The following is a 24,089-nucleotide window of genomic DNA, read 5'->3' as shown; positions in this document are numbered from 1 at the left end:
TCAATGAGCTTATTGAAAGTTCCAACCCAACCCATCACCCTTTCTTGAGAGAGTAAACTGCAGAGGCTGGGGTTGACAGCTTCTGTGGCCAATGCTGGGTGCTTAAGCAAAAGTCTATTTTGAGCTGAAAAGCATGTCATACAAAATAAAAGCAAGCTGGAAATGTGCATCTATTCCTTCTGAGTCATGAGAGCTTTGGTAGAACCAGCAAGGGCAGGGGCTCAGAGGTCAGTCAGCTCTGAGTTTACAGTTGATGCTGTTACTCACTAATGTATGATTTGAGGAAAGTTACTTCACCTCTCCGAGTCTCAGCATCCTTGTCAGTAAAATGAGGTCATAGGATAGTTGTGAAAATTAGGTGGCAAAGCAAATGTAAAGCAAAGGGTGGTGGCTGCCAGGTAACAGATGCTCAGTAAGTGATAGTTCCTTATCATGGATGACAAACAGGTTTCTCTCAGGTGCTGCTGCCAGAAGGCACGGATCAAATAGGAGTTAGCACCACCACCACCATTATAACAGTGTTATGAGCACTGGTGCTAACTCCTTGTAGAGCAATTCAAAAGGCTCTAGCCTAGAGTAGTGGCAGAATTAGGAAGGAGGAGGGGAGTGAAAGAAAAGAAAACACAAGATGCCTAAGGCCAGAAATTCACTCAAGAGACTTTGATGAGAAACAGAAAAGAAAATAGATGAGGACCCAACAATTGGTTAGTGGAAGGATGGGGCACTGGGCTTGAAAAAAAAAATAAACAATTTGGACCGTTTAAATATACATTTCAAATTACATCCTCTTCTGCACTGTGTCTTCAGGCAGCTGGGAAGATACAAATGCATCATATTTATGTATAAAGCTTTTATTAGGATTCAAAAAAAACAGAAATGAACTTTATGAAGAAAAGAAGGGGAAAAACCAGCTGTAAGGTGGCAGTTTTCTTGCATGATAAAATGGGGTTGAGTCCAGGATGGAAGCATTTGCACCAGGACTCTTTCGTCAGATGCCTATTTTCCAGAGATGTAGATGGCATGGTTCAGAGGAAATGTACATGAATGACATCTGGAAATCCTAAAGGACTATTACAAGCGTTAGTTATTATTCTTACATGTACAGTAGCACACACACCAAATCAGCAATCCGCCCGAATAGTGCCCACCTGCTTTTGAGGGGGCTGCCAGGATGGAAAGACTCACCGTGGTCGGGATGTCCCGGCTGAGAGGCACGCTGTGCAACTGCTCCTGCAGGGATTTATCTGCGCCAACCTCAGAGTAAAAGACCTTGAAAAGATGCAGACACCCTGGTGAGAGCAGAGCCCGTGCTTGTGTAAGATCAAAGGTTGTAATTGCACTCACAGTGGCAGCAGGCTCTGAGGTGCGTCGCCTAACGTCACGTGCACTAGTTCTGCGGGAACACACATCAGACCTACTTGGGTTGGGTGGGGGGTGTTGCAAACTCAGAAGCCTGCGGAGTCCAGGAGGAAGACACATATCAATGAAGTGAGATGCAGAGGTCTGGACGTGGCTCATGTTATTTTTCCCAAAATGCATGAGCCTCCCGGGTAATCTTTCATTTTCTCTCTTTTGATAAGACATGAGCCCAGAGATACATTCCTCTACTTTTAGAAAACAATAGGACGAGGGCCATGATCAATGGCTACTGTCCCTCGGTGAAATGGAGACAGTAGCAGGTGGTGGGATTGGGGTGGTACCGGGGTCTTACATCTCATCTAAAATGAGCAGCTCAGTTCCAGCAGGTGGATAGGAGTGTGGACCCAGTGTGGCCAGCTCTCCCCATATCCCAGACAGTGCACAACTCCAAACATTTATGTGAAATGTCTTGACTTCTCAAAGTTGACTCATTTCTAAAAACACTATTCAAAGAAAACATTTTGGTGAAATAATATCAGCCCAATTTGCAGCCTCTGACAGATAAGAATGCATTCTCTGCTGCTTCCTCCATTTTGTCTCCCCACCTTCTTACTTTACATTATTTTGTACTTGTTGACAACATTCCACAGTGATTTCCTGTTTCCCGTGTTCATACTTTATTTTCCAGATTTGACTATAGGCAATTGAATAGCAAAAACCATGTCCTTTTAGTTTATATTTTCCCACAGCTGAACAGAGAAAGAACTGGATAGATCCTAAGTGAGTAATGCAGATGTGATGTGACATTCAGGGCATTTACAAATACCCTTCAAAGTGGGACATTTCTTCTAGCTTTACAGAGGGAGAATGGGGAAGTTATTGATATGGAAAGATAGACATCTAGAAAAAGCAAGGATGAGAAAGATATACAGTCACACGACACACCCACCGAGGAAACTCCCATGCCCGTGTACTCACAGTGTATCCAAGGATGGGACTCCCAGGATGCCTTGGCATTTTCCACTGGATGCTGAAAGCCGTACAGTTCAATGCGCCCAGCTTGATGTCAAGAGGAGGCCCTACCTTGCCTGCCCCCAAACAAAAGAGATTGTGTTAGAGGCTCCACACATCCCACCTTGAGTATACTCAAACATGATTTTAGAGTGCATTATCTGACAGATGAAAAGCATACTTAAAGATAATTCCAGAAATGCAGTCAATTTCTGATACACCACACCTATCTCAGCTGACCTCACTCACTTTGCTATCCCTTCCCAACCTGGCATCAGTAGATAAATCAGTCCAACTATTGCCCTCATTCTCTCAGGTATCTTCTAATAGGTCAGGGACCAGCAAAGGGAGATTCAGGGTACCATAGACCACAAACACTTCTTTTTTTTTTTTTGAGACGGAGTCTCGCTCTGTCGCCCAGGCTGGAGTGCAGTGGCACGATCTCGGCTCACTGCAAGCTCCACCTCCCGGGTTCATGCCAATCTCCTGCCTCAGCCTCCCAAGTAGCTGGGACTACAGGCTCCCGCCACCACACCCGGCTAATTTTTTTATATTTTTAGTAGAGACAGGGTTTCACCGTGTTAGCCAGGATGGTCTCGATCTCCTGACCTCGTGATCCACCCGCCTCAGCCTCCCAAAGTGCTGGGATTACAGGCATGAGCCACCGCGCCCGGCTACCACAAACACTTCTGACTTGACTCTAAAAGTATAAAATGTATTAAAGTAAGATGACAGGCACATTTGTGTTTACTCAATAGCATATATGTTTTATGTATACATTACACAGATGCGTTTGCTTATATAGCTAGGATATTCCTATTGTGGGACATTTAAAAAATATAGTTATGTATAAAATGAAGTTTAAAAATTTCAAATGCTTTACTATTTATCTTAAGTAACTTCATAGTTATAGATGATAAGATTTATAATTATCAAATAATATATACAGGTTGCCACAATTTAGAAAATATAAAAAATTATCTCTAATTCTAATATTCAGAAATGAGTCCTGTTAGCATTGTGGTATATCTCTTGTTGGTCACGTGCAATTTTAAAAAAGTGTTTGTGTGTGTGTGTATGTGTGTGTGTTTCTATACAGTTGACATCCCTTATCTGAAATTTCAGATTTTTTTGGATTTTGGAATATTTGCAATATACTTAGCTGTTGAGCATCTCAAATCCAAAATGCTTCAATGGGCAGTTCCCTTGAGCATCACATTGGTGCTCAAAAAGTTGGATTCTGGAGCATTTAGGGTTTCAGATTTTTGGATTTGGGAAGCTCAGCTTTGTGTGTGTGTGTGTGTGTGTGTGTGTGTGTATGGAGTCTCGCTCTGCCGCCCAGGCTGGAGTACAGCGGCGCCATCTCTGCTCACTGCAAGCCCCACCTCCCGGGTTCATGCCATACTCCTGCCTCAGCCTCCCAAGTAGCTGGGACTACAGGCGCTCACCACCATGCCTGGCTAATTTTTTGTATTTTCTAGTAGAGACGGGGTTTCACTGTGTTAGCCAAGATGGTCTGGATCTCCTGACCTTGTGACCTGCCCGCCTTGGCCTCCCAAAGTGCTGGGATTACAGGCATGAGCCACTGTGCCCGGCCATGTGTATGTAATTTTTAAATTGTTTTATTATATATAGTGATTGTGTATATATATATACATGTTAATAATTTTAAGTCTTATTTCACTTAGTATATATATAGTACAAATAGCATATTTACAATCATTAAAATCATTATTTTTAATGGCTGTAAATTTTTCCATATAACACATGTGCCATAATAAATAGCATTTGTCATCTCATTATTGCTAGGCAATTTATTCCCAATATTTTGCTATCTTAAGTAATGCTCCATGAGGGCAGGGACCAGGTCTATCTTGTTCAGAGTACAGAAACTAGTAATGGTAAAAGCATAATAAACACTCCTTAAGTAAATGAACATTCTGCAACTTGATTTTCCACTTACTAATATGTCCTGGTGAGATTTCTTTTTAACTATTGCACGTAATTCTCCAGCATATCAGTTAGAATACTTTGCAACTCACAGAGATCTAATGTATCTATTTAATGGACTGCTGCTAGGGCTTGTCATCAACGTTTTTAATAACAGAACCCAAAGTTTTTCTAGTGGATCAAGTAATAGAAGCCCAGTGCTGTCAGCAGGAAACATGAGGCCAAAAGTCAGCTCCCCTCTGCCCCATATACACCTACGATTGTCACCACTCAGAGATTTAATTCTTAATGATCTCTCTGACTCTCCCATTAAATCTGTTCCAGATTTAATGTCTCATCTGATTGGCTAGACTTAGGCCATGTGGCTTCCTCTTGGCTCAACCAAGGGGCAGGAAAGGAAGGATCAGTCCTTTCTGGTTTCTAAACTGGGAAATCACAGGATGAGATGAGTTCTGGGAATTGTTCTTCCACCAAGCCCATCTACAGTAAAGAAGGAACCCCGCAGGAGGATAGGATCATAGAAAACAGTAGTGGGAAGTTGGATGGCCAAAACTCTGCTTTTCAGAGCAAGCGTGTACATTAACTATTACTCCATTGATTGACATTGCAGTTATTATCAAAATATCACTGGTAAAAATAATGCTGAAAAGAACATCTATATATATGTCTTTTTGCACACATGTGCCAGTGTTTCTAGGATGGATACCTATAAAATTTATCCAGTATATACATTTTCATTTTTACTACTAATGACTTATTGCTCTCCCCAAAAGAGTAAATGAATACATCTTTAGGTGCATTCAATTATTTATTTGGGTAAATTCTTAAAACAGAGCTCTTGTGTCTAAAATGGTATCTCGACCTTGACACTATTGATATTTGGGGCTGCCTAGTTTTTGTGGGGGCTGCCCTTTTGCATTATAGGATGTTGAGCAGCATCCCTGGTCTCTACCCACCAAATGACAGTAGTACTCCCCAACCCATCGTGAAAACTAATAACATGTCCACACATTACCAAATGCTCCCCAAGGGGCAAAACTGCTCCCTGTTGAGAATTGTTGATTTAAGGGAATGAATATTTTAAAGATTTCTAATAAATATCATCAAACTTACATTTAGAAAATTAACCAATTTAGAAGTTTATAATAGTGTACATGAGATGTATAAGTAACAGTATAAAGTAACACAGCCCCACCAGGTCTTACTACTACCACTTTTTAAAGAATTTTTGCTCAGAGAATAAAAAAATTTTTTTAAAAAGCCACAGACTAGGAGAAAATATTTGCAAAAGAAATATCTGATAAAGGTCTGTTATCCAAAATATGCAAATGCTATAGAGAAAATATTTGTGTCCTTCCAAAATTCATATGTTAAACTCTAATTCCCAATGTAATCATATTTGTAGATGTGGCCTTTGGGAGGTGATTAAGTCATGAGGGTAGAGCCCTCATGAACAGGATTAGTTCCCCAAAAGATACCCTAGAGAGCTCCCCCTCCCCTTCTGCTATGTGAAGACACAGCAAGAAGACAGCTGTCTATGAGCCAGGAAGTGAGCCTTCACCAGACACCAAATCTGTTGGTGCCTTGGTCTTAGACTTGTCTGCCTCCAGAACTGTGAAAAATAGATTACTCTTGTTTATAAGCCACCCAATCTATAGTATTTTGATATAGCAGCCGAACAAACTAAGATAACAAAGAACTCTTAAAACTCAACATGCTGGGCACGGTGGCTCACACCTGTAATCCCAGCACTTTGGGAGGTCAAGGCAGGTGGATCACCTGAGGTCAGGAGTTCGAGACTAGCCTGGCCAACATGGCAAAACCCCACCTCTACTAAAGATACAAAAATTAGCTGGGCATGGTGGCAGGAGCCTGTAATCCCAGCGACTTGGGAGGCTGAGGCAGGAGAATCACTTGAACCCAGGAAGCGGAGGTTGCAATGAGACGAGATCGCACCACTGCATTCCAGCCTAGGTGTCAAGAGCAAAACTCCATCTCAAAAAAAAAAAAAAAACCCTCAACAATAAAAATAAACAAACAATGAGTGAGAAATGGACCAAAAGATTTCATGACAAAGACACCAAAAGCAATCACAACAAAAGCAAAAATTGACAAATGGAATCTCATTAAACTTAAGAGTTTCTGCACAGCAAAAGAAACTATCAACAGAGTAAACAGACAACCTACAGAGTGGGAGAAAATATTTGCAATCTATGCATCTGACAAAGGTCTAATATCCAGCATTTATAGGGAACTTAGACAAATTTACAAGAGAAAAATAAACAACCCTATTAAAAAGTGGGCAAAGGACATGAACACACACCTCAAAAGAAAACATACATGCGACCAACAAGCATAACAAAAAAAGCTCAACATTACTGATCACTACAAAAATGCAAATCAAAACCATAATGAGATACCATCTCACACCAGCCAGAATGGCTATTATTAAAAAGTCAAAAAATAACAGATGCTTTGAAGATTGTGGAGAAAAGGGAACTCTTATACGCTGTTGGTGGGAGTATAAATTAGCTTAATCATTGTGAAAAGCAGTATGGGAATTCGTCAAAGAGCTAAAAGCAGAACTACCATTCGACCTAGCAATCCCACTACTGGATATACACCCAGAGGAATATAAAGCATTCTACCATAAAGACACATGCATGTGAATGTTCATTGCAGCACTGTTTGCAATAGCAAAGACATGGAATCAACCTAAATGCCCATCAATGACAGACTGGATACAGAAAATGTGGTACCTATACACCATAGAATATTATGCAGCCATAGAAAGAAAGAGATCATGTCTTTTGTGGGAACATGAATGGAGCTGGAGGATATCATCCTGAGCAAACTAAAGTGGGAACAGAAAACCAACTACCCTATGTTCTCACTTATAAGTGGGAGCTGAATAATAAGAACTTATGAACACAAAGAAGGAAACAACAGACACTGGGGTGTTGGGAACAGGCCCCCAAATCTGGCCATAAACTGGCCCCAAAACCGGCCGTAAACAAAATCTCTGTAGCACTGTGACATGTTCGTGATGGCCATGACGCGCACGCTGAAGGTTGTGGGTTTACTGGAATTAGGGCAAGGAACACCTGGCCCACCCAGGGTGGAAAACCACTTAAAGATGTTCCTAAACCACAAACAATGGCATGAGCGATCTGTGCCTTAAGGACATGCTCCTGCTGCAGATAACTAGCCCAACCCATCCCTTTATTTTGGCCCATCCCTTTGTTTTCCATAAGGAATACTTTTAGTTAATCTATAATCTATAGAAATAATGCTTATCACTGGCTTGCTGTCAGTAAATATGTGGGTAAATCTCTGTTTGGGGCTGTCAGCTCTGAAGGCTGTGAGTCCCCTGATTTCCCACTCCACACGCTATACTTCTGTGTGCGTGTATTTAATTCCTCTAGCACCACTGGGTTAGGGTCTCCCTGATCAAGCTGGTGTCGGCACTGGGGTCTACTTGATGGGGGAGAATGGGTGGAGGGAGATGAGTAGAAAATATAACTTTTCTGGGTACTGGGCTTAATACCTGGGTAAGGTAATAATATGTACAACAAACCCCCATGGCATGTATTTACCTATGTAACAAACCTTCACATGTACCCCCAAACCTAAAATAAAAATAAAAAAAGAAAACAAACCAAAAAAGAAAAATGGACCAAGACCTTAACAGACATCTCACCAAAAAAGATACCATGATGGCAAGTAAGCATATGAAAACATGCTCCACATCAGATGTCATCAGGGAAATGCAAATTATAACACCAATGAGATACCATCCCTGTATGCCTATTAGAATGGCCAAAATCCAGAACACTGACGACACAAAATTTTGGCAAGGATGTGGAGCAACAGGACTCTCATTCATCACTGGTGGGAATGCAAAATGGCACAGCCCCTTTGAAAGGCAGTTTGGCAGTTTCTTACAAAATCAAACATACTCATCATACCACTGGCATGTGTACTCATTGGTATTTACCCAAAGGAGTCAAAAACCTACGTGCACACAAAAAACTGCACACGGATATATACAGCAGCTTTATTCATAATTGCCAAAACTTGGAAGTAAACAAAAAGTTCTTTAGTAGGTGAATGGATAAATAAATTGTGGTACTTCCAGACAACAGAGTATTATTCAGTGCTAAAAAGAAATGAGCTATCAAGCCACGAAAAGGAAGCTTTTCCTTTTTCCTTCACTTAGCCTTAGAATAGGCTAAGTGAAAAGGCCTATTCCAACATAGTCTTAAAGGTGGCTGAAAAGTGGAAATAAAGATAATGGAAAAGATTTATCAGTCCCTTGTAGAACCATAAAATAATCAGTAAGCACAGCCTCATCCATAGTTTCAATCCTCAAAGTTTCCACGTCGAGGAAACTTCAGTGGGTATTCCTAAGTGAAAGAAGCCAATCTGAAGAGGCTACATACTGTATGATTCTAAGTCTATGACATTCTGAAAAAGGCAACAGTAAAAAAGACCAGTGGTTGCCAGGTATTAGGAGAGAGCAAGGGATGAATAGGCAGAGTTCAGAGGGTTCTTACGGCAGTGAAACTATTCTGTACGATACCATAATGGTAGATACATGTCATACATTTGTTTAAACCCGTAGAATGTACAACAGAAAAAATGAACCCTAATGTAAACTATGGCCTTTGGGTGAGAATGATGTGTCAATGTAGGTTCACTAACAAATGTACCACTCTGGTAGGGGATGCTGATAAGGGGGGAGGTTATACATGCATGAGGACAGGGAGTATATGGGAAATCTCTCTACCTTCCTCTCAATTTTACTATGAATTTGATCTAAATAGTCTTTTAAAACCTTGGCAAATTTGATCCAAAAAAAGGTTAAATATTTTAGCATCTTTTTTTGGCTATTTTTCTTCCTATTTTCAAGTATTTTGCACATATTTAATTGGGTTTTAGTTTTTTTCTCACTGATTTGTAAGTACCCTTAGTTTGTGAAAGATCTGAATTATTCACCTATATTTTCTCAGGTAGTTTTATGTTTGCTTCCCCCTGTGTAATTATCAAGTACTGGCCACATTTATTGCTAAGTGAAGAGGCCTATTCTAACATAGTCTTAAAGATGGCTGAAAAGTGGGGGAGAAAGATAACGGAAATGATTTATGAGTCCCTTGTAGAACCATAAAATAACCAGTAAGCACAGCCTCACCCATAGTCTTAGGAGTATTTCTTGCTTCCTTTGCTCTGGGAAAAATTGCAATTGATCAAGGCAGGCTCCTTGGGTCACTAAGAGGGTAACCAGTTCTTGTATCCCTTGTGTATCTACAATGGTTCAGTACAGAAAATAGAAACGCTCTAGGTAAACAGGAAGATGGGGTTATGGAAATTGGTAGAAAGACCGGAGAAATTAATTCAGGAGTCTCCAATGGCTCTATTAGAGAGAGACAGGGAGAGAGAGAATGAATGAGAGAATGCTATAGTGGTGATTCAGAACCAGGAAGCCTCTGCCTTCACCCTCACTACTGGCATTACTGCTGCCACAACTGCTTCCAGACACCCACAAGACTGGCGATGGGTCCTGGAATGATGAGTTCTCATGTTTTGATGGCCTTGCTTGGCTGGAGAAATAGCAGCAAGAAAACGGCCTCCACCCCACTCCAGCCTTCCCTGTCTCTCAAGAGTATATCCAATTGGTGGGACCTAATTGACATCCAGAATATTGGCTACAAGATAGTCTGGAAAATGTAGTTTTTATTTTCCAGCCTTTGAATTATAGTAATGGCATCTAGAAGGAGGGTAAAACAGTCACCCAGAAGGTGAACAAGCCAATTTAAGGTATCCATGACCTCTTGGCATCCATAAAAAGCATGAATTGTAATGTGCTACCCCCTTTACCTTCATATTCTGTAGGAAAGTATTTAAATCGGACCCTGCTGGGACCTGGTTAGGTATGACTCCTATTTTATTGGCATTTTCACTCATTTATTTGCTCTTTCACACACCTAACAAACATATTGAGCACCCTATACATACCAGGCACTGTCAGTCTCTACGTTAATGATGAAGAGAGACACAGGGACACAAATTAGCAGGATATTACGATTGGGTGTGAGAATTAGGGTTGGGAAGTTGGAGTACTTTAGTGGCCCAGAGCAATGACATACCAGGCTCTGTGCAATAGACCCATAGGAACGAGGCAGACAGAGTGGGGATGGGAAAAGGGTCCCAGGCAGAGAAAGCAGCATATACTCTTCCCCAAAGAACTGGGGGATGAACCACGAATATACAACTACTGGGACTCCATGGCTGGCTGGATGTGGGTAATGAAAGACAGAAAAAAAGTAGAAATTAGGTGACTCCAAGGATTCTAGCTTGGGCAACACAGAGAAGGAGGATGCCAGTCACTCAGCTGGAAGTGACTCAGCTTGACCACCCACGAAGTTAGAGGTGTGGTCGCCGACAGCTGGTGAGTGAGAGGTGGCCCAGTCAGACACTTGGACCAAATACCAAAAATATTCCAGATGCATCAGTTAAATATGGGATCTCAAATTATAGAAAATAATTGAATTTTAAAAATCAGACTTTTAAAATGTATTTACTTATTTATTTATTTAGTTTTGAGACAGGGTCTCCCTCTGTCACCCAGGCTGGAGTGCAGTGGTGTGATCTCAGCTCACTGCAGCTTCCATCTCCCACGCTCAGTTGATCCTCTCACCTCAGCCGACTGAGTAGCTGGGACTGCAGTCACGTGCCACCACATCTAGCTAACTACTTCTTCTTCTTATTGTAGAAACAGGGTCTCACTATGTTACCCAGGCTGGTCTTAAACTCCTGGGCTCAACCAATCCTCCCGCCTTGACCCTAAAAGTGTGGGATTACGGCCTGAGCCACTGTGCCCGATCTTAAAACCAGAGTTAGAGGAAGAACCTTTCTAAGCTTAAAAGAGACTAAAAATATATAAATTTTTAAGAAATAATGGAATCTACATCATAAAACTTTCATTATGCTCTTCGAAAATTACAAAAGAAAAAATTCAAACAATAGATGGAGGGGTAAATAATTGCAGCAAAATGAGAGGCCAAGGGATATCTTTATTATAAAACTCATGCATATTAATAAGAAAATTCAGACCCCAATAAATAAAATATGAAGAGACAATTTGCAAAAAAAAAAAAAAAAAAGAAGTATAGCTAGTAAACACACATGGGCAAATATTCAAATTTGCTAGTTACCAAAGAAATACACATTTCAAAAATTGAGATGTTTTCATCTATTAAATTAGCCAAAATATTAAAATGAGAGTAACACTGACAAGGGTACATCAGTGCACTACTCTCAAAAAATTGCTCATGACAGTATAAATGAGTATTCAGACATTGTGGAAGACACTTTGGCGGCAATATGCAATGATATCCAGGGCCATAAATCCATTCTTATCCTTGGGCCTCCAGAAATCTGATTATAGACAGCCATAAGGAAGGAATCTTAAAAGAAGAGAAGGCTACTAATATGGTTTGGATCTGTGTCCCCACATGTCGAATTATAATCCCCAGTGTTGGAGGGAGGGCCTGGCGGAAGGTGACTGGATCATGGGGAAGGATTTCTCCCTTGTTGTTCTCATGACAGTGAGTGAGTTCTCGTAAGATCTGGTTCTTTAATAAAAGTGTAAGGCACTTCCCCCTTTGTTCCTCCTACTCTGGCCACGTAAGACATTGCCTGCTTTCCCCTTTGCCTTTTGCCATGATTGAAATTCCCGAGCTTCCCCAGCCATGCTTCTTGCACAGCCTGCAGAACCATGAGCCAATTAAACCTCTCTTATTTCTACAGCAGTGTGAGAACGGACTAATACAACTACCCACATGCAGAGGTTCTTCATAGTACTACGTGTGATACGGAAAAACTATAAGCAATCTAAATATTTAGAAAGAGGGAAATAGTTAGGCCAAGTATGGTGTATCACCTGAATCTACTGGTATACACACAATAAACACAAGGTGTGCTTGTGGTATCTTGAATTGGACCCTGGAGCAGAAAAAGAACAGCAGTGGGAAAACCAGTACAATTAAATAAAGTCTGTGGTTCAGTTGATAGCACTGTACTATCACTAGTTAGTACTATCACTAATTCATTGTTTAGATTTGACAAATGTGCCACGGTTATGTAAGATGTTAACATGAGGAGAAATTGGTAAAAGGTGGATAAGCATTCTCTCTAGTGACTAGCCAACTCTTCTATAAATCTAAATGTATTTCAAAATAAAAAGTCTATTAAAAAAAGAGGCTTGTATGACACTGCGGCAAATTATGATGTAGTATTAAACAGAAAAGCATACTCAATTGCCACCAATACTATTATTACAGTTATTTAATATGTTCATTTGAAAAATAACTTGAAGGCAAGAGAAGAAAGCTAATTGATACATTAGGGTGGCTGAGATGAAGGACAATTTTTCTCCCATAATCTTCTATTTGGCAAGCTTTCCAGAATGTTATATTGTTTTCCCAATTTTAAAAGTTCACTTTTAAAAATATTTTTACATCCAAAGATCAAAAGACATGTGGGTGCGGGTACAACCACACTCCTTGGTTACTAAAGGAAATCTGCAAAATAACACTGCTTCGTGAAGTTTGCACCAGTTGGGTTGGAGCAAATGGTGCTGTCTCATGTTTGCAGTCTGTTTCTCTGCATTTCAGGGTAAGGCTAAAAATAGTTTGTCATGAATGATACAGATCTTTTAGCTCTCAATAACAAAAGGTAATGTACCCACGTAAAATACCCTTATGAGCCAGGCGCGGTGGCTCACACCTGTAATCCCAGCACTTTGTGGGGCTGAGGTGGGTGGGTCACTCGAGGTCAGAGGTTTGAAACCAGCCTTGCCAACATGGCAAAACCCCATCTCTACTAAAAATACAAAATTAGCCGGGCGTGGTGTCGCATGCCTGTAATCCCAGCTACTTGGGAGGCTGAGGCAGGAGGATAGCTTGAACCTTGGAGGCAGAGGTTGCTGTGAGCCAAGATTGCGCCATTGAACGCCAGCCTGGGTGACAGAGCAAAACTGTCTGTCTCAAAAGAAAAAAAAAATACCCTTATCGGTCAGGCGCGGTGGCCACGCCTGTAATCCCAGGACTTTGGGAGGCCGAGGCAGGAAGATCACGAGGTCAGGAAATCGAGACCATCCTGGCTAACATGGTGAAACCCCATCTCTACTAAAAAATACAAAAAAAAGTTAGCCAGGCATGGTGGCGGGCGCCTGTAGTCCCAGATACTCGGGAGGCTGAGGCAGAGAATGGTGTGAACCCAGGAGGCAGAGCTTACAGTGAGCTGAGATTGTGCCACTGCACTCCAGCCTGAGTGACAGAGCGAGACTCCATCTTAAAAACAAACAAACAAACAAACAAACAAAAAACCCTTATCAACAGACACAGCAAAACGAAGGTGCCCAGGAAGGAGGCTGTTAGTGCTGTGAACAAGGCCACAAGGAATTGTCAGTGGACAATGACCAAAGCACCATCAGGGAGGACCTGATTATAAAGAGCACAGAACAGGCGGCCATTTGCTCCTCTCTACTTCGGTGGCTGCTCATCAGCTAGAACAGGATTTTTCAAAATGTTTTGCTCTCTATGTCCTGGATTCTCGAGGACAGTTCTGATTCTGAATGATGGCTCACCATCATGTCCCTTTGGGCCCCCATCATAGCAGTGGAAGCCAGAGGGGGACTACCACTGGCCCTCACGGGAAGGTGGGCCAGGTCTCACAGTGTCTGGGAGAGGGGAGATAGGCCCAAGACCAGGGCTCTAGCACCATGCCCTCATGAAGATTCTGAGCAGAGCTGTGGGAAGCCCAGTGCTCCCAGCAGGCTGTCTTCACACACGCTCACTTGTCACCACATACTGAGTGGAAGAGTTTTTCTCTTTCTCAAATTAATATTTGTAATATTTATATAAATAAACATATTAATATATACATAAACATAACATTTATATAGTTCTATAATTATTATAATTTTAATTTTCAGGTATTTTTTAAAAAGAAAATAAAGGTAAATAAAATACAGCTAAAATTTCATACTGCATCTCTTTCCTCTTCCTTCCTGTCTTCCAGAGATAACAACCATTCTGATGTTATTGGATTTTATCCTCATGAAGTATGTACTTTTATCTGCATGTTTATTTTTCCTGGTATACCCTAACTGCTCATCAGTAAAGAGATGGATAAATTATGGTTTACCCATACAGAGCGCCAGTATCTTTACCACTTGAATTTATTTAAAAAGAGTATTTTGTATTTCTTTAAAAAGAGAAAGATCTATTTGAAAGGACAGAGAGAGGGAGGTGCCTTTGCAAATCTTAAAGCAATGCTCAAACCTTAGCCCACTTTTGATCTTTGTCTCACTCCTGGCCTAGAAATCATCTTTCTTTGGTTTCTAAATCTATCGCCACTTGTTCATGCACATTTTGGTTTCTCAAATGTTATTGCTGCCATCTTTGTCTGTTTCCTTTGTCCTGCTGGTTACTACTCTTCTCCCCAATTTACAAGCATTTTAGTGGGGACTGAAGGGACCAGTAGTAAGTATGTGTCTTCAACTTATCATGTTTGCCAGAGGTAGTGGAGGAAGATATTATTCCCACTTTACAGATGAAGAAACTGAGGTCTAGAGTCTGTTGAATGAGGATCTTGTCAATGGGACAGTGAGGAGCCAGGTAGAGAATTTCTTCCTCTCCCCTCCCCATCACGTTGATGTTCCTGGTGACTCTGCCTGGCCTCCCTGTTCTCAGCTCCCACTATACCCTCTTCCCTGCCAGTCATTGCCACATATATGCTGTGGCTCCCACACCCATTTCTCCAGCCCAGCCCTTCCCTTCAGAGGAGCAGGCCTATGTACCCAACTGCCAGGTAGACCCAGGTGACACTGGGCCTTTCAAATTTCACATAACAGAACTGAATTCGTCATCTTTCTTTTTGACCCGAGCCCCTCCTGTAACCCTGGTAGATGGCATCACCATCCACCATGACTTCCAGAAACCTGCAAGTCACCCTCAGCGTCAAATTGGTCACACTGTCTCCATCCTCTCCTCTTCAGGGAAGCCTCAGAATCCTGCTCAACCCTGGGCCTGGAGCAGCACTATTAATTGTTCAGAGCTGTGCATGCAGTGGAACCCACTGCCTTCCCCTGAGCCTAAGAGATACAGTTTCCCTTTCCACAGCTTCTGCAGCCTCTTTTGGAGAATGTGTGTTTGTAAATGAAACTTTTTTTTTTTTCTGTAAAGCAGTTGAGTGCAGCACAAAGGTTGGGGCCATTGGATTGGAACCCCTAAAACTTGTGTGGAGAAGGGCCTATAAATGGCAGATAGAAGGAAGTAACAGAGGCTTTCTCAAGCGACATTTGTATTTTGAGGACAACATTTTTCTATTTGTGTATTTGTTTGAAGTGTCCTTGAGGGCAGGGCAGGGCAGGACCCAGTCCAGGCCCATCTGAAGCTGTATTTGCAGAGGAAGCATATTGATTATATAGAAATTGTGTTATTGGGGTATGTGTGGAGGGGGGCGGGATAAAGGGAGGAGTAAACCACCAGTGGGACTGGCTAGAGCTAAGTTCTAGGTACAGAAAGGTGGTGAACCCAGAAAGGCCAGAGAAACCATCAGGCAAAGTCACAGCACGTGGTCTGGTATCACCATAAGAGATGCGGAGACATTAGGATATAGTCGCAACTGCGATGAGCAGATCAAAGTAATTCTCTAAATCTCTTCCAGACACCGGAGAGAAACATAAGAGGGAAACCACCCAAGGCTTTCCTCACATCTCTGCAATGTCTGAATCATCAGGAAAACCTTTGGCTAGGGCAAGTAAAGCTTTTTTTTTTTTTTTTTTTTTTTTTTTGAGATGGAGTTTCATTCTGTCATGCACGCTAGAGTAGTGGCACGATCTCAGTTCACTGCAACCTGCGCCTCCTAGGTTCAAGTGATTCTCCTGCCTCAGGCTCCAGAATAGCTGGGATTACAGGCATGCACCACCATGCCAGCTTAACTTTTATGTATTTTTACTATAGATGACGTTTCACCATATTGGCCAGGCTGGTCTCAAACTCCTGACCTCAAGTGATCCGCCCACCTTGGCCTCCCAAAGTGCTAGGATTACAGGCATGAGCCACTGTGCCTGGCCGAAAAAAACTCTTAATGAAACAAAATTTTTTTTTACAATGGTTATAACTCTGAAGTCTTCTGGGATCTTATCTATTACATAGAAACATGCTAGTGCTTCCTCAATATTAAAAAAAATCTAAGTAGTAGGCCACTTACGTGTGAGACAAGTAATATTAAGCAGTTAAATATAAAAATAACACTTGTTTCACCAATAACGGTTACAAATGATGGAAAAATATGGTACATAATAGAAAACTAGTTTTGAAGAAACATAGCATTTGAAACTAAAATAATGCATCTATACAATATGCCCTGAAGCTGTGTTCCTGTAAACTAGAAGCTATACTGCTTAAGAGATAAGTAAATAAAAAGGGTGTTTCTTTGCTATGAGGGAGAGTATGCTTGAGCTTTTTTCTCTGGAGGACTTTCAAAACTGTATTAGGCTGTTGCATTAGAAACTTCTGAATAATTAGGTCAATTTCTTATGGAAATTTTATTTCATAAAATACTTCAAATTCTGAGCGAAATTCATCTCTGATTCAATTAGTTTTATAATCCAATTCATAAAAACACTTGAAAATGCAAACAAAAATATCATCTGTGACAGAAATACATTGCTAGCTTTTTAGTTATTTGATTTTCACAGAAAGAACCAAGTTACATTCACTGATGCAATAGAGAATGCCCAGACTAACTAAAAATAGTCAGAAAATTACGAATAGGAAAACAAAAACCATATTTCCATCTGTTTGAAACTTGTTCCAACTATTATTATTAAAGCAGCACTATGAATGTGTAACCCAAAAAAAAGTGGCCACTGGAGGTACTTTCAAGGTGATGCCCTCAAGGCAGCAGTGAAAACGTGGGTTTAAGACACAGAACAGTGTTTGTTCTAGTTACCCGTGGATTAAAGAAGTTGCCAGTCACTAAGGAGCAGCTGGAAGAGTTTTCCAGATCCCTGCTGGCTTTTCTCTGTGGAGCAGTTACCCTACACATCACAATCATGCTTCCCTTTGAAATTCATCATGCCAGAGTGCAATTCCAAAGAATAGTTTGCCACTCCAGAGAGTAATCCATCATGCCCGAGTGTAATTCCAGGAAGTAATCCATCATTCCCAAGTGTAATTCCAGGGAGTAATCTACCTTTGTGGAGTGCTTTGGTTTCCTCATGTCCTAGTCAATGCACTGGATTAGGTGATCATAAATTAGAGTTCCTCCCTAAATTCTTCATGGGGAAGTATCTGCAGAGTATTAGCAGTGAGCAGGAAAGAGAGCCACTCGGAACAGCTCCTCAGGGCAGTGCTCCCTCAGACCCAGGCAAACGTGGGCCCTATTTTAGAAGGACCAGTTTGGATCCTCCTCTAGCCACACCACTCCCCATGAGTGGAGTGTGGACTCCCAAGCCAAGAGGACATTCCTATGGAAAGCCTGTGCTCCATCCACTCCTTGGGTACTCATGACCCTGGAATTCCCTGCCCAGAGAGTCCCGAGCCCTTTTCCTGGTCCTCAGTGGCCTTGTCCCTGGGCGTGTCCTTCTGAGGGTGAACTGTGCTGCTAGCCATGTGGGCCCTCAGGCAAGAGGGTGGCCAATGGGTTGCTGTGCTCCAGGATGGGCAGTGGACAGCACTAGCTAGGGTTGTGGGCAGAGATGTCCACGCGTGTGCATATGAACGCCCTTCAGGGAGGGACAGGGTGAGGCCTGGGGCAGACCAGGGCTCAGCAGGGCAGTTCTCTCCAAGTAGAAATACAAGTTGCCTCCTCTCGAAGTAGATATTCAAGGAGTCTGAGAAATTGGAATTTGAACCTGCTCTTTCTGGTCATTATGAAAGTGTACTATATATTTGTCAGGTTAGAAGGAGAGAAAATATTGTGTCTAATAATTTGTTAGCCTATTTGATGACTTGTATGTTTTAAGACAAATGTACGTGGGCTTCTATGGGAACTCTTGTGCTCCATGCACTAGTGTCAAGGGTAGGTCTGCACCTCTGAGTGTCACGCTGCTACACAAACTGGGCTCAGCTGGGTTGTAAAGGGATCTCACAAAGGATTCTTCTGGCCCAAGTGTTGACTTCCGGCAGAGAGCAATCCATGCTGAAAGCCTCTAGCAGTGGTTCCTGTTTAGACTCAGTTGGAAATCCCAGGGGAGCACAGATGCCACAGATCAAGAGCTGCTGGAGACAGTGGCAGCACCAAAGAGTTGACAACCTACTAGAGTCAGTCAACTCAGTTATATTAGAGAAGGTAAAGGCACAAAACCACTTCCAAGTACCTACTCTGTGTGGGAGCCTGCACAGTGTGACCTGTTTCTGTCATCGACTCAAGCTCACTTCTTACATCACGGGGCCCCAATTCCCGGGGCCATGGACCAGTACTGTTCTGTGGCCTTTTAGGAACCGGGCAACACACAGCAGGAGTTGAGTGGCGGGTGAGTGAGCCAAGCTTCATCTGTATTTACAGTCACTCCCCATCACTAGCATTACTGCCTGAGTTCCGCCTGCTGTCAGATCAGCAGCATTAGATTCTCATAGGAGCACGAACCCTATTGCGAACTGTGCATGTGAGGAATCTAGGTTGTGCACTCCTTATGAGAATCTAATGCCTGGTGATCTGTCACTGTCTCCCATCACCCCCAGATGGGACTGTCTAGTTGTAGGAAAACAAACTCAGGCCTCCCACTGATTCTACATTATGGTAAGTTGTATAAGAAATAATTATTTCATTATATAATACAATGTAATAATAATAGAAATAAAGTACACAGTAATTGCAATGTGCTTGAATCATGCCACCTCCCACCCTCATCCATGGAAAAAACTGTCTTCCAGGAAACCAGCCCCTGGTGTCAAAAAGGTTGGGGAACTTTCTAGAAGGCTTGTTGCAGATGTTATAGTCCATAGTCCTTACTAGGAGTTCCTATGTGGTCATGCTCCAGGCCCATGAGATGATAAGAATTCATATTAGGGGTAAATATCACCTTGACCTTTCCGCGGTGGTTCCTCCACACCTTCTTTGGAAAGGTGACCTTGTTCCAGAGCCTTGTCTCCTTTAGCAGACCCCAAACTCCCAGGGGGGTCCCAGGTTAGGGACCGCTGTGTTACATCATCTAAGAAGGCAAGCAGAAAAGCTGTGCATCTCCACCCACCAACCTCCTATCACCACACATATACACACACACACACGTAAGCATATGCACACATGCAGACACACATATACACAGGCATACACACAACACGCACATCCTCCCACCTCAAGGAGAAACCGACTTACAATCATTTAACAATTGGAGGAGGACAAAGAAGCACAGATTATGAAACCTGACAAAAGCATCTGAACAAGAACATGGTGTAGAAGCTTTAATGCTAGCAGAGAGTTTCAAATTCATCTAAGCCAGTGGTTCTCAAACTTCTTTTGGAAGCATCAGAATCACCTGAAAGACTTGTGCTAACTGCCTGCTGGACCCCAGCCTGTTTCTAATTCCACTAAGTCAGGAAGGGGTCCCAAGAATTTGCATTTCTAAAAAGTTCTGAGGAGGTGCTGATACTGCTGCCTCTTGAACCACTGGTGTAGTCTAATCTCAGATTTTAATGATGGGAAAATTAAAACTCAGAGAAGCTAGTGTCTTGTGTGAGGCAACAGTAGTTAGGGAGAAACTGGAATGAAGACCTTGCTTTATTGATCCCTAGCCAGGAGCTTTCTACCACCTAGCATGTTCTTCTAAATTTTACACTGCGTGATGGCTTCCAATTTTACCTGGGCCCTGTTCTCCATCCATACAGTGACCCCCAAGTCTTGTTGCTTCAACATAGACAGCCTCTTAGGAGACACCTCAATGGCAGTAATTCCTAATTGGAGAGGATGGCCCTAGGCAGTGTTTCAAATCTCTAAATGTCTGAGTCAAGAGCACTGTTTCATGGAGTTTAAAGAAGCTCCTGAGGTGGCCCTGACATGCCCCTGCTCCTGCCTGAGCCCCACTGTGAGTCCCATTCTGCCAGGTGATCTCACCCATTTGTATAGTGTTCCCAGGCACCTGCTAAATGTGTCTTTTCAAGTATGCTCTGCATATCTAACTGGACACTTCAGCCTTGATGGCCAACAAACACCCCAAATGCCAAGCGTTCCAGACAGAACCTATCATCTTCCCCATTCAGATCTCTATCTCCTCCCAAATTCCCCATACTCCTGAAATCCGGGAGTGTTGTTCACACCTCCTCTCTCTGTGTTCCAGATATGACTCTCCATGTTGCCCCCAATAGCCCGTAGAATGTCAACTCCACCAGGGCAGAGACTTTTGTGTTCGCTCTTTATTCCTGGCACCTACAACAGTTTCCGACCCTGAATAGGCATTCCATAAGTATTTGCTGCTGATTGACTAAATGGCTGACTGAATAAATCCCTACCGCTGTGACTCTATCCAGCCTCCCGTCAACCTGTGCTGACATCCCTCAACCTGAATTTTCTCTTCTAGGTACAAAGCCCACTAGGGAAAAGAAATCAGGGGGTCAAGCATGGGGTCATCTCTCCACATCAGACCCCTGTCTTGGTTGGGACCAGGCTCAGGTTCCAGTCATCCCCAGTCTGAAGGTCTAAAGAGAATGTTTCACTCCAGAGAACCCTGGGAGTTGGGGGTCTGCTAAAGGAGACAGGGCACTTCTTTCCAAAGAAGGTGTGCAGGAACAACTGGGGAAAAGCCAAGGTGATATTTATCTCTAATATGAATTCTCACCATCTCATGAACCTGGAGCATGACCACATAGGAAGGCCTAGTGAGGACTATGGACTATAACATCTGCAACTAGCCTTCTAGAAAGTTCTCTCAGATAACCTCAGGAACCATGGTTTATTCTCTCAGAAAGCAGCCCTCTCTAGAATTCCTCTGGCTCACTGCAAGATGAGTGGCTTTTTTGAGTTATTGTGACCACGCTGAGGGTCTTTCTTGAGGAAAGAGAGAATCACATTAGAACACCAGAGGGCAGGCACGGTGGCTCATGCCTGTAATCCTGACACTTTGGGAGGCCGAGGCGGGTAGATCACCTGAGGTCAGGAGTTTGAGCCAGCCTGGCCAATATGGTGAAACGCTGTCTCTACCAAAAACACAAAAATTAGCCAGGCATGGTGGGTGCCCGTAATCCCAGCTACTCGGGAGGCTGAGGCAGATGAATCACTTGAATCCGGGAGGTGGAGGGGATTACAGGCATGAGCCACTGTTCCCAGCCTCTGGTGTTTGAATAATTTTAGACTTATAGGAGAGTTAATATAGTACAATATACTAGATAGTATAGTTAGTATAGTATACTATCTAGCTAGCTAGTTAGATACTATACTAGTATAGTATAGTATATATAGCATATACTATACTCTCTAGCTATCTAGTTATATATATAGTATATAACTACACTATATAGTTAGTATAGTATACTATCTACAGTTAGTATACTATAGTTAGATAGTATAGTATACTATACTATCTATAGTTAGTATAGTATACTATAGTTAGATAGTATACTATACTATCTATAGTTAGTATAGTATACTATAGTTAGATAGTATACTATAGTATACTATACTATCACCATAACTCTCCTATAAGTCTAAAATTAATAAGTCTAAAATTAATCCAAAATAAAACAACTGAAAAAAATGAGGGTCCTTTCTTTCATCACTGCAATCCCAGCAGGAGACTCTCTTCCATGAGGCAGGGCCCATTTACCCAGGCAAGGGGAGCAGAACTGTCCCAAGTCCTGAAAATCAATAACAGAAACCTGGTATCTTCCCTGAGTGCCCGCTCACAGCCACTGAACAACTGCATTAACGCATGGGTGAGAACAACTTTCCTTCTTTCTCTCATTCTCAGGATCAGGTTTCTCTCCGGTTTCCTCCTGCCAACACTGGCCTCCAGCACATAAGGCAGCACATCTGGTGAGGAGCTGTCTAGTCTACACCTGCCTTAGGAAGCAACTTCCCCCTTACCCTCATACTGGGTCAGAATCTGGCCTCTGCAATTCTCCTGATTGAAGCTTGAAACATTTTGCCAAGTCTTCACCTGTGGCTCCTACCTGTAAAGCCACTGGGTTAGAAGAACATGGGGTTTAATAATTTAATGAGCCACACAACCTTGTATGTAGTATAAAAGGTTTGACATTTCCTGTCTTTCAAAGAATAGAGATTAATAATCATTTTTAAATGGAAAACAAACCAACCACATCCCTTTTCCCAAAAAGCTGGAAACTTAGACTCATGGTTCTGGGATATGAACTTGATAGGGATGATAACAGCTATAATTTATTGGCCACCATCTCTAAGCTTGGCATTCTTTGGCATTTTACAAAGACAGTCAGCTGCCCCCAAGCCTACAGGGCACAATTTGGAAAACAGAAAAAAAGATTCCCCTTCCTGGCAGACATAGACTCCAAGGCCAGGCACAAAGCATGGTGAGAGGATGTAATCCACTTCTAACCCTCCATCCCATCTTCACCCTTTCCCCGCCCTACTCCCTCCTGGGCAGTTTCGGTCTCAACATCTCATGGCTTAACAAGATGATACCCAGCTGAATTGCAGATCTCTGCCTTCTCAGCTGCATACATTATATAAGTTATTCTCTTTAATTCTTTCAACAGCTCTGCAAGGTAGGTATCAGTAAATTCATTTTTCAAATGAGGAAACAGAAAACAGATATTTTTTTGACATGTTCAAGATCATAGAAAGTCATCTTGCTGCATCCATGTGCAAGAAGTCAGGATTTAACCGTGGGTCTCTCTGACTTCACAACAGGTGTTTCCAATTACTTCCAGGATCACGTGATAGAATGGACACTGGAACATTCCAGGAAGCAAGCAGACTACCACATGGGGCAGTAATTGCTGGCAGAAGTCACATCAACCACTCATCCTGCTCATTCTGTGCTTGGCCCAAAGCAGCAAGTCTTCTCTTGCTATCATTTTTTCTTGGTAAGAACTCAAAAAAGTGACATAGGAAAACTCAGAAATTTTATTTCCTCAGATTTGAGGTTGAGGAGCAGACTGGCCTGGCAAGGTTATTCTCCAGAAGAGAAGCAGTGGGAGCAGCTGAGCTGGAACTCATGTCCCAAGGGTGTTCAGGGTGCAGTGAGGGGCATGCTGTGAGCACATGGGCTTTGGAAGGCAGTGGAATGTCATGGAATTGAGCCCACAGTATGGAAGAGATGCAGAATCTTTTTTTTTTTTTTTTTAGATGGAGTCTTGCTCTGTCGCCCAGACTGGAGTGCAGTGGCGCGATCTTGGCTCACTGCAAGCTCTGCCTCCAGGGTTCATGCCATTCTCCTGCCTCAGCCTCCTGAGTAGCTGGGACCACAGGCGCCCACCACCACGCCCGGCTAATTTTTTGTATTTTTAGTAGAGACGGAGTTTCACCATGTTAGCCAGGATGGTCTCGATCTCCTGACCTCGTGATCCGCCCGCCTCGGCCTCCCCAAGTGCTGGCATTACAGGCGTGAGCCACCGCGCCCAGCCGAGATGCAGAATCTTTAACAAAAATTGCCAAAATCACAAAAATGAGGGAATGAAGAATCATCATAGCTAAAATGTATTCACTAATGTCCGCAGCAGTTCTTGGAGCTTTGGATATGTTAACTCATCAATCCTCACAACAACTCTACAAGGCAGGCACTATTA

General features: G+C 42.5%; 1 protein-coding gene across 1 annotated transcript in view; it reads right to left on the bottom strand.

The window, feature by feature from the left end:
- Positions 1-24,089, bottom strand: part of EGFLAM (EGF like, fibronectin type III and laminin G domains) — a 207,651-nt gene that overhangs the window by 125,636 nt on the left and 57,926 nt on the right. Inside the window, exons 2-3 of the mRNA XM_054489179.2 lie at positions 2,338-2,447; positions 1,186-1,269 (exon numbers count right to left, since the gene is read on the bottom strand). Coding sequence (XP_054345154.1) covers positions 1,186-1,269; positions 2,338-2,447 — 194 coding nt within the window. The remainder of the gene's footprint in view (positions 1-1,185; positions 1,270-2,337; positions 2,448-24,089) is intronic.

Source organism: Pongo pygmaeus, chromosome 4, assembly GCF_028885625.2.
Source record: "Pongo pygmaeus isolate AG05252 chromosome 4, NHGRI_mPonPyg2-v2.0_pri, whole genome shotgun sequence".
NCBI classification, from domain to species: Eukaryota; Metazoa; Chordata; class Mammalia; order Primates; family Hominidae; genus Pongo; species Pongo pygmaeus.
Note: the sequence above shows the minus strand (reverse complement) of the source record. Positions and strands in the feature narration are given on the sequence as shown.